This window comes from Polistes dominula, unplaced genomic scaffold (genome assembly GCF_049000335.1).
Source record: "Polistes dominula isolate Pdom_NZ unplaced genomic scaffold, Pdom_raw_medaka contig_11, whole genome shotgun sequence".
Classification (NCBI taxonomy): Eukaryota; Metazoa; Arthropoda; class Insecta; order Hymenoptera; family Vespidae; genus Polistes; species Polistes dominula.
The window spans coordinates 4,950,702-4,966,589 of record NW_028301154.1 but is presented as its reverse complement, the minus strand read 5'-3'; the positions used below and the strand labels follow the sequence as shown (position 1 = coordinate 4,966,589).

The following is a 15,888-nucleotide window of genomic DNA, read 5'->3' as shown; positions in this document are numbered from 1 at the left end:
AGGAATTGTCACGTTCAACCTTCATTCAAGGTATAGACCACTCAGCGATAATTTCAGCTCACGTCACTTAAGACAGTTACCACCATCCTGCCGGCAATAAAGATACAACAGGGAACCAGAATGACCTCACCTGAAGGGTTTAAATCTCGCTGATGAAGAGTTTCTCATTCCAAGGGCAGTAGAGGTTATAGTCAGAGCAGACTTCTACGGCTAACTCATCAGGCCTAACATCATTAGGCACTCAGACAGATCTTCCATTGCTTAGTTGTCCATCTTTGGGTGGCTGGTAGTTAGCCCAATTCAGGCACCTATCACACTTGCAAGGACGACTCATCATGGCAGCTCTCAGGTATCAAACTCATCCTTGCAAGAGTTGTTGAAACGGTTTTGGGTCCCAGAAAAACCTCCAGCATCAGACAAATAACCGCTCACTCCGGAGGAGCAGGAGTGTGAGCTCCACTTCAAGACTACTAATACAAGGGACTCGACAGGGCGCTACATCGTCAGGATACCGCTCAAGTCGCCCCCAACAATACTGGGAGATTCACATCAAACAGCTTACAGATCTCTCCAACGGATTCTCAGAAAACTTGGCAGAGACACTCAGTACGATCGACTATACACTCAGTTCATGCAAAGAGTATGAACGATCTCAAGACATGATAAAGCTAGATAACCGCTCAGTTCGTAGAAGGCCAAACTATTATCTGCCTCATCATGGGGTGCTCAAGCCAGACAGCTCAACAACGAAGCTCAGAGTTATTTTTAACGGTTCAAGCGCCAGCTCCACTGGTCACTCGCTTAATGACATCACTCACGTTGGTCCTAATCTGGTGCTCAACATCTTCGACTTGCTCACTTGAATACGCCAACTCAAGTATCTGTTTGCGACTGACATCACAAAGATGTATCGGCAAATCAAGATACACCCAGATGACCAGTATCTTCAACGCATCGTGTGGGGGAACAAACAGCACGTTGAATCTCATTTTCAGCTTACCCACAGTAACTTGTGGAACGAAGTCTGCACCGTTCCTAGCTGTAAGAATGCTGCTTCAGCTCGCTGAAGATAAAGGCTCTCATTATCCTCTTGCTGTGAAACCAATCACTCACGGGCGTTACGTTGACGACATCTTCGGAGGCTCCGATACAGTGGAAGAGCTCGTGGAGACTGCTCACTAACTCATACGGCTTAGCCATGCGGGCGGATTCCCGCTGGCCAAGTAGCACTCTACTTCTCAGCAACTGTTGAGAGAGGTCTCGTCTGAGCTTAGCGAGACTTCAGGCATCTCATTCGATGACTGTGATACGAAAAACCTTGGTATTCGATGGTCACCTCAACAGAATGTGTTCGACTTCTCAACAATCTCGTCTGCTTCCTCCAAACGATTCTCAAAACGCCTCGTCTTCTCAGAAGTAGCACAGATATTTGATTCATTAGGCTTCGCCTCTCCAGTCATAATAAGAGCTAAGGTATTCCTTCAATCTCTCTGATTGCACAATCTCGACTGGGACGACTCACTCTCAGAACAGCTCATCTCTCAATGGCTCAGCATCAGACAAGATCTCGTTAGCCTGGCCAGGCTCTCTATCCCACGTTAGCTTAACACGCTCTCTGATTCAGCTGTTGAACTACATGGCTTCTCAGATGCATCGCAATTCGCAATCGCAGCTGTTGTGTATCTCGTTGTCAACTTGCCATCCACTTGGCCTAAAAGTCTCACTCGTTTGCTCAAGGACAAAGGTCTCCCCACTCAAGAGGCTAACCATCCCGAGGTTAAAACTTTCTGCAGCGCTACTACTCTCCACGCTCATAAATCATGTTTGCGCTACTCTAAACATGAATACAATCCAGACAAACTTGTGGACGGACTCTCAAGTGACACTTATATGGATCAAGGCTCATCCATCAAGATGGAAGGATTACGTACGCAACCGCGTAATCAAAATTCAAGAACTCTCAAAGAACGCTCATTGGAGGTATGTGCCAAGCACATAAAACTCAGCTGACTGTGCATCGCGTGGTATATTCACAGATCAGCTGGAAAAGCACACTCTATGATGGACGGGACTACCATGAATGGCTCAATCAATAGCATCATGGCCGGCTCAGGTCGATACAGCTCCTGATGACTCATGTGCACAAGAAGCTCGTGCTAGTGTCGCACTTCACGCGGTACGATCTTCTCCGAGTTATCAGTGGGATCTCATTCATCGATTTTCAACACTCAATATGTTGCTCCGAGTTATAGCTCTCTGCAGTAGATTTATCAAGAGGTTCTCAGTAGAGCTTGACTCGGCACCAGCAGTTTGTATCTCAGCTAGCGGAATGGAAGACTCACGACTCTTTTGGGTCCAGGCTACTCAATCGGCGTACTTTCAAGAAGAAATCTCACTGCTCTCAAGACAATCTCAACTGCCAAGCTCGCACCTATTCTGTAGGCTCACCGCATTCATTAATGCCGACGGTGTGCTCAGGATGGGAGGTCGTCTTACAAAGTCTGAACTCCTGTACGAGGCCAAGCATCCAGCGATTCTCCTTCGTAACTCCAGGTTCTCAGAACTCGTCATCGCCCATGCTCACAAGAAGACGATGCATGGAGGCACTCAGTCGACTCTGGCATTCATCAGAAAACTCTTCTAGATCATCGGAGGAAGAGCCCCAGTAAAGTCATATGTTCTCAGGTGTGTGGTGTGTGCTCGTCACAGGGGGATTCGTGCTCAGAAGCTGATGGGCCAACTACTTCTATCGCGAGTCACCCTATCACGCCCGTTCTCTCACACAGGCATTGACTACGCTGGACCGCTCACGCTCAAGACGTGGAAGGGACGTGGCTCCAACACTCATAAGGGTGGGATCTGTGTATTTGTCTGTCTATTAACACTTTGACTGCCACGCCGAAATCATCTGTTTTTCCCAAGACGCCACGGCATTTGTTTAGCGTATATCTTACTGGTGGTCACCAATTACCACCGTGGCGCCTTAGTAACGGTTGATAAGGACATATTAAATATCCCTTCATTTATTTTAAAAAGCATTTGCATTTGTTATTTTGTTATAAACGGAATGTCCAGATTTAATAAAGCGTGCAAATGAGAAGCAGTATTTTTCATTCTATATAGAACAATAAGGTATGTGCGCACATATAACATCAATTGTATGATTATAAAGCAGCATTTCCGATTATTTTCTGAGGTATGTTTATAATAGTATTTGTAGATTATCCCTTAAAAATATGGATACAAACAGTGAATATATTACGAGCGTATCCGATGAATCTTCATCGGACGACGAAATAATTCATATATCATCCACGATAAGGCGGCGGCGAATTCAATCGGATACCGAAAATGAAACAGATCTCAAAAATGAAGATGAGTGTAATATAGATGATCACGAATGGTCACGTAATATAACACGAACGGCGGGAAATGTAATTCCATTTGTGAAATCCACAACTGCTCTACATATCGAGGGTAATATGGCACATAACTTTTACTTTGCTTTTGTTACGGAAGAAATTCTAGAATTAATTGTTGATGAGACCAATAGATACGCTGAACAATATATGCAAAATAGGAGATCCTCCCGTTTAGATAAATGGACACCAACCAATAAGAATGAAATAAAACGCCTTTTTGGGCTCCTGATATGGATGGGCCTGGTGAAATTACCGAAATATGACGCATATTGGTGTACCAGTCAAACCTACTTCCAATCATTTCCGAGAACAGTTATGTCGAGAAATAGGTTCGAGTTGCTGCTACGATTCCTTCATTTTACCGACAATCAAACAGCGAACGTAAAAGATAGGCTGTATAAGATAAGACAACTTGTTAACATACTAAATGAAAATTTTTCTAAAAACTATGATTTAGATGAAGAGATATGTATCGATGAGTCTTTGGTACCTTTCCGGGGACGTATAAAATTTAGGCAGTTTATAAAACAAAAACGACATAAATACGGCTTTAAAGTCTTCAAAATATGTTCCGGCCGAGGATATATATACCGATTTCAAATATATTTGGGAAAAAACCTAAATGAACCATGCGTAACACCCACAAGTGTTGTTATGAATCTGTGCAACAATATTCTACATAGGGGCCACACGATTTACACGGATAACTGGTACAGTAGTATCAATTTGGCCGAAAAATTACTCGATTGCAATACTCATTTAGTTGGAACCCTAAGGAAAGATAGAAAGGGAATACCTATTGACGTCAAATTAAAAAAATTAAAACGCGGTGAACTTGTCGCAATGCAAAATAAGAAGGGGATTATGATACTCAAATGAAAGAATAAGCGTGACATTTTTATGATCTCGACAAAACATTCAGCTGAGATGGTACAGGTCCGCAAAGGAAATTATGTTTCTAAAAAACCAGTAGTAGTTGTAGATTATAACAAAGGAAAAGGTATTGTAGATTTATCAGATCAGATAAGTGCATATTCCACACCCTACAGACGAACCCTCAAATGGTATTTAAAATTAGCTTTGGACTTATTATTGAATTCTGCAGTCACAAACGCGATGATACTGTATCAACAAGCAACGAACACAAAAATCAAGGTAACAGAATTTAGAATGGCACTCGCAATGCATCTTACACAGGGTCATTCCCCAGTACTGTCAAATACACCTGTTCGACGAAGATTGCGGCATGAATTGCGAAAAAAGGGCGAGCGTACCTGGAACGAAAATTTTGTAAAGAATGTTACAAAAAAATTCCAACATGTTTGGATCAAAAATTGCTAAAAATAAGACCAAGAAGGTGACCACTTATTGTCCGGATTGTATTGGTGCGCCACATTTATGTTCAAAGTGCTTTAACAAAGTGCACCGTTAGGTGCAAGATTTATTCTAACATTTTTTTTATTGATGTTCTAATAAAAAATTATAATTGTTCAATACGGCACTTTTTATTTCAAAGTATCTTTTATATATCGGTCATATTCAAATACACTAACTCTCGATTTTCATTTAGTTTTTTACAATTGTAAAAAAGTTGAAAAGCACCGGTCACCAATGACCACCGTGGCGTCACGGGACAAACCGTTGCCGGTCATATATGACCAACATGGCAGTCAAAGGGTTAACTTCGGCCGCTCATCTCGATGTCGTTTCAGACTACTTAGCCGAGGGCTTCATTGCAACTTATAGACGCTTCACCTCAAGAAGAGGTGTCCCGTCAGACCTCTACGCTGATTGTTGCACTAACTTCTTGGGCGCTGAAGCTAAAACCTCATGCAATGTTTCGCCGAAAGCTCTTCAGGACATCGGGAGATCTCTTCTGTGCTAGCTCAGGACAAAACACAGTGGCATTTCAACCCGCCTGCAGCCCCCCACATGGGTGGGAAATGGGAAGCAGTAGTCAAGTCTCTGAAGTTTCATCTCAGAAGAACTGTCGAAGACACACTGCTCACATATGTGGAGACCTCCACACTCCTCGCTCAAATTAAAGCCACTCTCAAAACTCAAGACCACTCGAACCACTCAGCGATGATCCAGAAGACACCTCGATGCTCACACCAGGGCACTTTCTCATTGGAGCGGCACTCAACTTCCTGAAGGCTAACTATAAGACATCTCAGCAAGTCGGCTGTCCAGATAGCAGTTCATCCAGCAACGAGTTCAACAGTTCTGGCGCATGTGGTCAACTCATTACTTACAGCAATTACAAGCAATCTCAAAATGGCATCACGCTCACAACCACATTCAGGTAGGTTCACTAGTTCTCCTTAGTGATGAGCGTTTGCCTCCAGGAAAGTGGCCCATGGCTAGGGTGCTCAAGTTGCTGCCAGAAGAGGATGAACCCACCAGGGTGGTGTCCCTGAAGACGGCTACAACCACACTAACATGGCCAATCGCCAAGCTCGCAGTCCTCCCAGTAGCTCCTCAGAAGACAATGTAACTCATCATCAACCTCGTTGCTGATGGCGGGCAGAAATGTTTGAGATTTCATATGCCCAATCAGAACTCGCGACAGTTGTCGCTCCGTGCGGACTCGCCATGACTCATCACGGCGGTTGAAGAAGCACCGTGACGCCGGCTTCTCAAGCAGCCATCTTATATAGTTCTCTCAACCTTCGTATACAACACACGTGTCTTCTCGTCTACAGAAAAAGTCCTCTCATAAGAAATAAGTTCGACGTGACTAATATAATCATCATCGTTCGGCTCGTTACTGATTAATATATACAGGCCTGCTCAAGTCTTCTCACAGTGTAAAATACAAAAAGTTATTTGTTCAACGTCCACTCATTTGAATTCTCGTAAGCGAAACGCGGTGTACGCTACATTTGAATAAATCTGACAAATCCATGCAAATGTTTGGCGTCCATATCTTTTAAGCCTGCTCATTTCCCAAACAATAAATTTTTATTGTTAATGACGGATTTTTATTACTTCTAAAAAATTTATATATATTTTTCAGTTTTCAGTAAATATATTTTTCAATGAAAATAAAAAGATTGTTTTTCCAGCTCATCCTTGGTACGTAAGTATTTTACTTGCAAGCTTGTTTAATAATTACATAAAAATGCCACAAACTCAAGAAGATATATTAGAAAATCAGAGGCTTTTTAAAACCTAGGATTTGGTAAGAGAGCTATTGGAATACCTGGTGTTGATAGAGCAAATTGATTGTACCGAAAAAATATTGACTTTATTACCATCGAGTTGGAGCGTTCATAAAGTTATGGAAGTCATGGGTGCAAGTGAGCATATGGTGCGAGTAGCAAAAAACCTAGTTGTTGCCGATGGAATTTTGTCAGTACTCTACAAAAAAAACTGGTAAGATACAAACCACAAGTCAGTAAGGTTTTGAATAATTAACAAGTAAATTCTTCGACGTATTCAAATTTTTAGGACGTAAATTATCTTCTACAGTAGTTTCAATCGTGACAAATTTCTACAATGACGATGAGATGAGTAGTATGATGCCAGGAAAATAAGATTTTATTTCACTACGAAACGATAATGGTACTAAAGTTCAGTGTCAAAAACGTATAGTGCTTTGTAATTTAAAGATTTGCACAAAACCTTCTAGTCAAGATATCCAGCAATCAAAATTGGATTTTCATCTTTTGCATCTCTACGTCCGAAGTATTGTATTTTAGCTGGCGGTTGTGGCACTCATACAGTTTGTGTTTGCTCCATTCATTAAAATATAAAACTGATGATCTTAGGTAAGTTAAGAAGTAGAGAAATAAATTTGACGCCACTGATTTAAATTATTCTTTTCTTACAAATCAGTACTTAGAACGTTTGTAATTAATGTAATCAACTTGATGTTTTTATTCGCATTTGTATCACTTTCTTATATTTCCAACACGGGGCAACTTTTAACGTTTAACTGAAGGCACGGATTTATCATTAGAATCCTACAATGATTGTTCTCAATGTCCAGGCGTCGAAAAAGTGAAAGAACATCTGTTAACTTTGATGGAAGATAATGAAATTGATGAAATCAATTATAAACAATGGGTCTCTGCTCCACGAGTAACTCTTGAAACGAAAATCAAGAACACAAATGATTTTGTTGATGATTTCGGTGAAAAATTTAAGGCTCTTTTACCACACAATTTCATCGCCAAAGAGCAAGCAGCATGCTCGAGACAAGTGAAAGAATGTTTAAGGGTTCATTCTGGTTTATAATTTTGAAAAAATGAATTTTTTTTTGCATTTTTCGAAAGTAGACATATGTAGAATTATCATACAAAAATTTTAGAACGATCCGAGCAGTCTAAGTATATTATTTTGCGACCCAAACACAGAGATATTACAGAGAGAGGAGACAAACCATAAACGGTTGTTTAAGTGGAAATGTCTCTGTATATTATTCAGAATAGTGTAGGAAAACAAAACTAGTATTCAGTTTTTGTCGCTATATTCTTTTTTTTGGAAAGGTTTTTTGGTATTGGTGTGCATGGTATAAATATGATTTGCAAACTTATGGACCTCGGAAAAGGTTTAAGTATCTTATATAATAATACGTATATATAATAAGTACCTTATATAATAATATATAAGGTATTAAGTATTATGCCGAGAAGATGGAGATTTATGGTATCGTGGATATGTTTCTTCGATCACTCAAGAAATTCTCCGTAAAATATGGTTTTTATATCGGCGATAACGACACGAAAACTTTTCAAATGTTGCTAAATGTTTTTCCCTACGGCGAAGATTTTGTTATCAAAAAATTAGAGTGTGTTTTACATGTTGTAAAACGAGTTTTCAACCGTGCTAATGAAGCACGAAAAGCACTGATTCAAAAGAGAAAAGCTTTGAAACAAGCGGAAGCCAACAAACCTGCTGCAAAAAAAGGACCGAAGAAAGTTGTAAAAAAGAAAAAAGTTATTAAAAAAAGTGTTCCAGTGATTAAAACTCAACAATTGACTATAAAGTTGATGAAGGAATTGTCAACTAACTATGGGTTAGCTGTTCAAAGAAATAAAAATTCAATTGAGAACATGAGAAAGGAAATTTGGGCGGGGTACTATCACAAAATTTCTACTGATGATGACCCGCAACATACATACTGTTCTAGCAACTGGTGTAAGTATCGTAAAGTTGAGGCAGCTAAAACCCTTGATACTTATAAACATCCTCCTCCTCTTGCTAAAGATGTCCAAGAAGTATTAAAGCCAGTGTACGAAGACCTGACAAAACCAGAATTGCTTGAAAGATGTTTAGGTGGCAACACTCAAAATAATAATGAGTGCTTCAACAAATGCGTTTGGGCTATGGTGCCTAAACATCTATTTAATGGTAAAAAAAATTGTGGAAATAGCTTGTCAATTGGCAGCTTGTATATTTAACGAAGGTTTTGATCCAATACTAAAAATAATGCACGTTTTGGAGATAAGACTTGGCCCTATCGCAGTCAATTACGCTAGTAACCGCGACAACACGCGTGTGCGTTCAGCCAATCGTTTGAGCGGAGAATCTTTAAAAGAGGCCAGGACACAACGAAAAAAGGTTAGAGTTGAAGAAAATGAGTATTTTGAAGAAGCAGAAGGCATACTATATGGTGCAGGCATCGCAGAATAAGGTAAAGTCAGACTTTTTAAAAATTTGTTAAAAGAAACTTTAAACGCGTTTTTCTCGAAACAACGTTTTTTCGGTTGGCGGGCATGATATCTCCGAAACTACACAACCGATCCTTCTGAAATTTTAACCACATACTCTACACATGAATGGCTATCTCGCATGCTTCAACTAAGTCAACATATTAATTTTTATTATTTTTTTTTACAAAAAACTGCGAAAAAAATCAACGATTTTTTTTTCGAAAAAATGGCTGTCATTTTGTTTTGCTTTCATAAAAATTGATAGTTTTAGCATACCCGATAGCCATTGTCATACTAAATTTAAAACCGTTTAATTTTTTTGTTTTAGATCACCTGTTCTCAAATTTCGATGCCCGCCAAAAGCATACCTTTTTTTGAAGGGTTCACGTTTGTCAGCCATTTTGGATGTCAAAAAATGTTCTGAACAATAAAAAAAAATTGTTTTCTTGTACTTCTAGAGTGTATTTATCATACCCAACAACTTTCATATGTATATGTATCCTAGAAGGCCTAAAAAAAAATCGTGAAAATAGCCTTTTTTTCGGCGTATAAACCAGAATGAACCCTTAAAAGAAGACGAATTCATAGTCATAGTTGACTTTGCCGAAAACTATTCTTCGTGGTTCAAGATGCTGCTCCAGGATTTCACTGGAATAACGACCAAGCGACGGTTTATATTGTGGTTATTTATTATAAAAAAAACAATGAACACACTCATCAGAGTATGGCAATCATTTCTGATTGCTTGAATCATGATGCAATTGCTGTTCATTTGTACTCTGGGGTCATTATCGATTTCATAAAATCTTTGCCATCTGCAGTTGGTAAAATTTTTTTCTTCTCGGATGGCGCGTGGATACAATTCCATGAAAGAGAAATTAGAGGAACGCTTCAAAAATACTAAACCGATACCAGCGACACATAAAATTCATCAAATTACTCCATTATTGAATTTTGTTTTAATAGTTAAGTCTTTTTCTTCGTCGGAACAATCCACACCACACAGTACAGTTAAGAAACCAAGAAAACCATCGTTAAATCGAGGAAAATAATTATAATATTTAAATTTTTAACATTGTAACAACGATACTTTAATAAAATAACTCAATCCTGGCTGTAAATACACTTTACGATTTTTTTTGTACAATTTTTTTCAACTTCTAAGATTTTAAAAACAATCCAAAAAAATTTTAACGCTAAGTTATGTAAAATAAGCTAATTTTAGAATTTTTTTTTTTCAATCGAAAAAAAAATAGAAAGAAAAGTCGGCACAAAATCTAAATAGGGGGGTTAAATACTATCTTAGTTGAAGTTTTTTTTGAGAAAAAATTGAAAATCGAAGGTACCGAACTTCGAAAAAATGACGGTTTTATTGAAAAAACGAAAATATTTCATATCTCCTAACTTTTAAATATTTTTTTTTATTTTTTTCTGAAAACTACAATAAAAAATAAAATTAAAAAAAAAATGATAAAAAATTTTCAGCGAAATCGAAGGGGGTCGGGCCGAAACCTCGGTGATTTGGCATGGAATGCCCCATAAACAATTAAGAAGAACTAGCTTCGTCCATAAAAATGTATTTCGGTAAATTCTTTAGATTTTATATTATTTCGACTTCGTTTCATAAATATACAAAAAATTTTTCAATCCTAAATAATTCAGATATGTAAAACATATTACTATTTAAACTACTTATTTATTCTATGAAATTGTTTTAGGCTTCTTACACGATAAGCTAGAGTTCCGTTATAATTTTTTATGTATTACATTAAGAATAAAAAATATATAGGATATTTTATATTTTTTCTTATTTACAGATAAATCTATTCATAAGTTAACTAATAAAACTGTTATAAATTATAAAATTGCTCTTTAAAGTAATAAACTATTTTCTAATCAAATCATCACCTACTTTCTGTTTCATTGATTTATATCTCCTGTATCGTAGATAGATATAAAATTACCGCTTCTCAAGATCAATCTGCAGTAAAAACGTGATTCAAAGTTAATCATTTTATATTACACAACAATTATTCCTAATATGAAATAGCCATTAACAACTATCACGTTATGTGTATCAATTCCTACTATGAACAGTCACAATTCATATTAGCCTTTTTTTTTAAATAAAATACTCTTTTTGTCCGAAAATATAGAATACTTTTAAAAAATTTTTGTTTAAATTTTTTCTTCCTTTTTTGAAATTTTAGTAACTGATGATATACACTTACAAAATTCAAATTACAAAGTAATTTTAATTCGAATGGAACTTGATCTTGCCTAAGGCTTCTTGGAAGCGTACTAAATTCGCTGCTAGTTATTCTTCATGATTAACTTTATGTCTTAATGATACGAGAAATCTTATAAGAATTTCTCCTCTTTCAATTATAAAAATTCATTAGATACTTATAATATTACAAAAATAACATCAAATTTTTAAAAAAGTTGTTTAAATTTATTCTATCTATTAATTAGTGTTAAACGAAAATTTAAGTGTAAGAACAGCATATATATTAAATGGTTAAAGCATTTTATCTGGAAGAGTATGTTCTTTAACTGTAGAAGATATGAGTTTAAGATCTTTTTGTTTACTTAAAATTACAGATATAAAAATAAGTAGCTTTTTTCTTTTATTTTTCATTTTTATATTTTTCTCATATTTTTAAATATTTTTAATATTGTTTTTTTCTTTATTATTTTTTTTTTATTTTTTTGTTTTTTTTTTATTTTTCTTATTTTCTTGTTTTTTTTTTATTTTTTTTTCTCTCATATTTTCTAAATTACAATTATTTTGTCCGTGGACATTAGGTAAATTTTTTTTTTTGATCAATGTAAATAAAATGTAGGTTTTAATTTACTATTTTGAGGGTTAGTTTTCTTTTACAATTTCTATATAAGTCAACCGGATGTTCACTTATTAATATTTTTTGGAAGTTTACGCTTCTGTGGCTAGTTAGTTGGAGTGTAGTATAACAGTCCTCTCTTCATATCTTGTAGTAAAATTTTTTATTTCGTTTATAACTCTCGTTAATATTAGGTCCTTTCGTATATCTTCATTTCATATAATGCATGATGCGTCGACTATAGTTCTTAGTATTTTTCATTGCATTTTTTAATAGCTTTGTTATATGACTCATTGTTGCCGTTCCACCATAGTGATATCCCCTTAAACTCCATAACAGGGTTTATAATGATTTTTATAAAACTTTTAATTTATTTCCTAGGCTGAGCTTGGATGTTTGGCTAAATTGTTGAACAATGTCGTTTATTCTAATATCCGGAGAATCATTTGTATACAGTACAAAAGCGATATAATTCAGTTTTCTTTGGTTTTGCTTTTGTCTTTTATCTTGAAGCTATTTATTTATGTTGTATGCTCTTCGAGGAAGTTCATTTTTACTGACAGTTCAAAATGTATGGTTGTATAGTAGTGTTATCAGAAATCGTTAGTATTTTACTTTCATCAGTAGTTGGAATATCAGCTGTACAGAGTATGTAGGGTACGGTTCTAAAGGCCCACTTGCTTAAAGTACACCACTTTTTATTCCTTTAATCTCGATATAAGCATTGTTGTGATTTAAATAATAACAATCCTGACTCTTAGATATGGTGCAAGAAGATTGTACAATTGCATTCGTAAGAGGGTTCTCGTTGTATCTAAAAGCTCTTCATGTCAAACATTATAAAATAATTTATCAATAACTGCCTAGTTGTATTAATCTTTGATTCTTATCTAGTATTTTTGGCATTATTATTATCTTCTTCTTCCTCTTTCTTCTAAATAGGCACAATGTCTATTCCTCATCGCGACTCACCAGGCGAGTCATCAGGTTTGTGAGCTTGTTTTAGGTTTTTACGTCGGGAAGAGATCTAACCTAACCTTTTATAACCCTCATCCTTTACCCGAACTTGGGACCGGCAACATAACCACTGATCTGCTCAATCCACCCAGTGATCATGCAGGCGGATTGAAGTGTTAACAGCACACGGTGTTCCCAAGCAGTCAGCCATCCAAGTACTAACCGTGCCCAGTGCTGCTTAACCTTAATGATCGAATGAGAACTAGTGTTTTCAGTACAGCTATGGTCGTTAGCAGCATTACTATTATATCCTGTTTAAACGAATTTGTCAACTATCGACTAAAAGTAATCCTGTAAGGTAATTTCTGTAGGGTAATTTTTGTTTTCCTGGTGATTCATATATGGCCGAAATTTGAAATTTGTGTTAGATTGAATACTGCAATTGGGGTTACTTGAAGATGTTCTTGTCAAATTCGACTATACAGATGGTGTTTGATTTACTTTTAAATATAAATGCTGTAACTTTCGTTTAATTTCCCTGATAAGTGTCTTTTATTCTATATACTGTAATATGGGATTTTTAAATAGCTTCTTGTAGTGAAATATGATTTAAAAACGAGAAGTATATCAATATTGTCTTTGTTTAAAAATTTTTCTGTCTCTACGACTCTGTTGCAATCCTTCAAGAGTTCTAGAACACTATTTTTTGGGGTAGTCATTTTTATTTCATAGTTACCTCGTTTATGAGCTATTGTAATACAGTTGTCTGTTGAATTTGTTGTTTTAGTATTGCGTTTTGTTCAATTATCATATATGTTAGTATTACTCTAGTTTTAATGGATTTTTTGAAGAGTTTCTTGATTTTTTTAGCGTCATGTGTTTCTTTTTCGTTTAATAATGTCGAGTTTGAAGGCGCCTGACACCCAACTTATCGAGTCAATCAAATTTATAATTTTCTGCATAATGATTAAGAAAGAGTATGTATTATCTCTGAAGTCATTTACTTCTGTTTCTTGTTGTATTTTTTACTGCGAATGCACTCTCTCTGCTTCGAAAAGGAGAGAAGAGAATTCTCTGGAGCTGCTTTCTAACCTCACTGGCTTTTTTACCTATATGAGTGGTTTCCGTTATAATTGCAGCATTTTACTAATATTGGGCACTTAATTAAGACATCATTTCGTGCATATTTGCGCACACAGTTCTATTGCAATAATTCTTGGTATGTTCGTATTTGTCGACATCTCATGCATTGCGGTATTTTTCGTTATGTCGTCTTAATTAAACGTTTATTTTATTGTTTATCATTTTGTTTATACTAAAAATATCCTCATTATTGCTTCTAGGTTTGAATTCCATTATAAACAACAGCAATAGTTCCAATCTACTATACCCCAGCATTGTAAATTCCTCCTTGATGTTTGTATTGTTTGTACTGGCTTGTTTTCAGAAATAAGTTTCCGATGTAAAAATCCGATGACCTTTTTGCAGCTTTTTTCCGTCTTTAATTGGTATCTATGATAGGCTGAATTTTTTGTTACTTAGAACTTGTTTTACTTTACGAAATATTTTAGAAGTGTTTGTAAATATTTTAACTTTATGAAGTTTTATTTGTTTTAAAGTATAGTTTTCTATCCCTACTGTATAATTAACCCTAAAAGTGCACACTTGGTAAAAGTTAGTTAAAGTGCAATGTGAGTGTTTGACACCCCAACGGTTTTGAACGCGTCTCCTAAAGCCGCTTTTAATATTTGGACCTTGCAATTTTTTTAAAAGTAGTTTGATACACCTTTTTAAAATAGATTTGGTTTTATACTCATCTGAATTAACACTAGATAGAGACAAATAACCTATTTTTTCGAATTCAGTAACGTTTTCGAGAGATCAAAAATTTGTTGGAACGTCAAACACCTCATGTGCACTTTAAGGGTTAAAAGCAACTTAAGAAGGGTTTCTATTATTTGGGCCTCAAGATAAATTAATTGTGGTTAAATGAAATAAGATCTAGTTACGTTTATCTTTATCTCTTGTTCTAATGAGTTAAACGAAATTAAAAGTGGTATTTTCCTGTAAGTAGCGCCAGGTCTCGAAATTATTTGCATACAAGATTATTTTTTGATTTTTATTTACTACAGAGCTTTCTTCGTAATTTCGTAATCCACAAAAACTACTTGTAATCTGATTTTAGGAATCTTACAGTTTTGTGTATGTTTAAATTAATATAATCGTTTTCGAAGAGATATATGTATCAATTTTAGTGATCATTTTTATCAGTTAGGTTAATTTTATAGCATTATTAAAAAAATTCGGACAATCAAAGCACTAGCTAGTTGTAAATCAACATTTTACTTTAAACACTTTTTATACGAAGCTCACAAGGTACATAAGTAGTTATCAAAAAGTTTAAACAATGCTCGGAAAAGAAAAAAGTCGAAATCACAATAAGTCTTCTTAATTTAACGGCTTTACTGTTCAGTCAGAGGAAAATTTGTATAGATTTCTTAACACACATAGTTCAAAAATGACTACTAATTGATATTCGATGATTATTAATGGAACATTTTAAATCTTAGCCAAATTTTAAAAAAAAATCGTTTCATTTACTCTGGAATATTTTTTTTCTTTGGAAATATTTATTAAGCCTTTTACCTTTAACCATACTGTTTTTTTCAAAAGGTTTAATTTGAGAAATTAGGCCATAAATTAATTTATAAGTAGTGTGTTAAAAATACTAGCTACAATTAAGTAATTTGTTTTAAAACAAACTCAAATGTTTTCAATAGTAATCTGTTCTTTAACTTAAGGCCTTTTTTTAGTTCTAACAAATTCCGCAATAGACTCATATTTTTTTATTTGTTTAGCGCTTAGATTTAGTACAACTTTTTTGCAATCTAATACTATTTTTAAGGGGAAACACCACTCTAGAATTTTCAAAAGATCATTTTTTTTTAGCTAAAAGTGTTCTTTAAATGTCTAAAAACAATATGCACTTGGTCCCAAAGCAAAAAA

The 15,888-nt window shown here is 35.5% G+C and overlaps 1 protein-coding gene and 1 pseudogene across 1 annotated transcript; one reads left to right on the top strand and one right to left on the bottom strand.

Moving 5' to 3' along the window:
• Nucleotides 1–2,080: 2,080 nt before the first annotated feature.
• LOC149030622 (uncharacterized) lies at nt 2,081–2,644 on the top strand. Its single transcript, XM_089178666.1, has one exon. It carries the CDS (start codon nt 2,081–2,083, stop codon nt 2,642–2,644), a length of 564 nt encoding a protein of 187 aa, XP_089034792.1.
• Nucleotides 2,645–13,056: 10,412 nt separating this feature from the next.
• On the bottom strand, nt 13,057–13,176 carry LOC149030621 (5S ribosomal RNA; annotated as a pseudogene).
• Nucleotides 13,177–15,888: the final 2,712 nt, after the last annotated feature.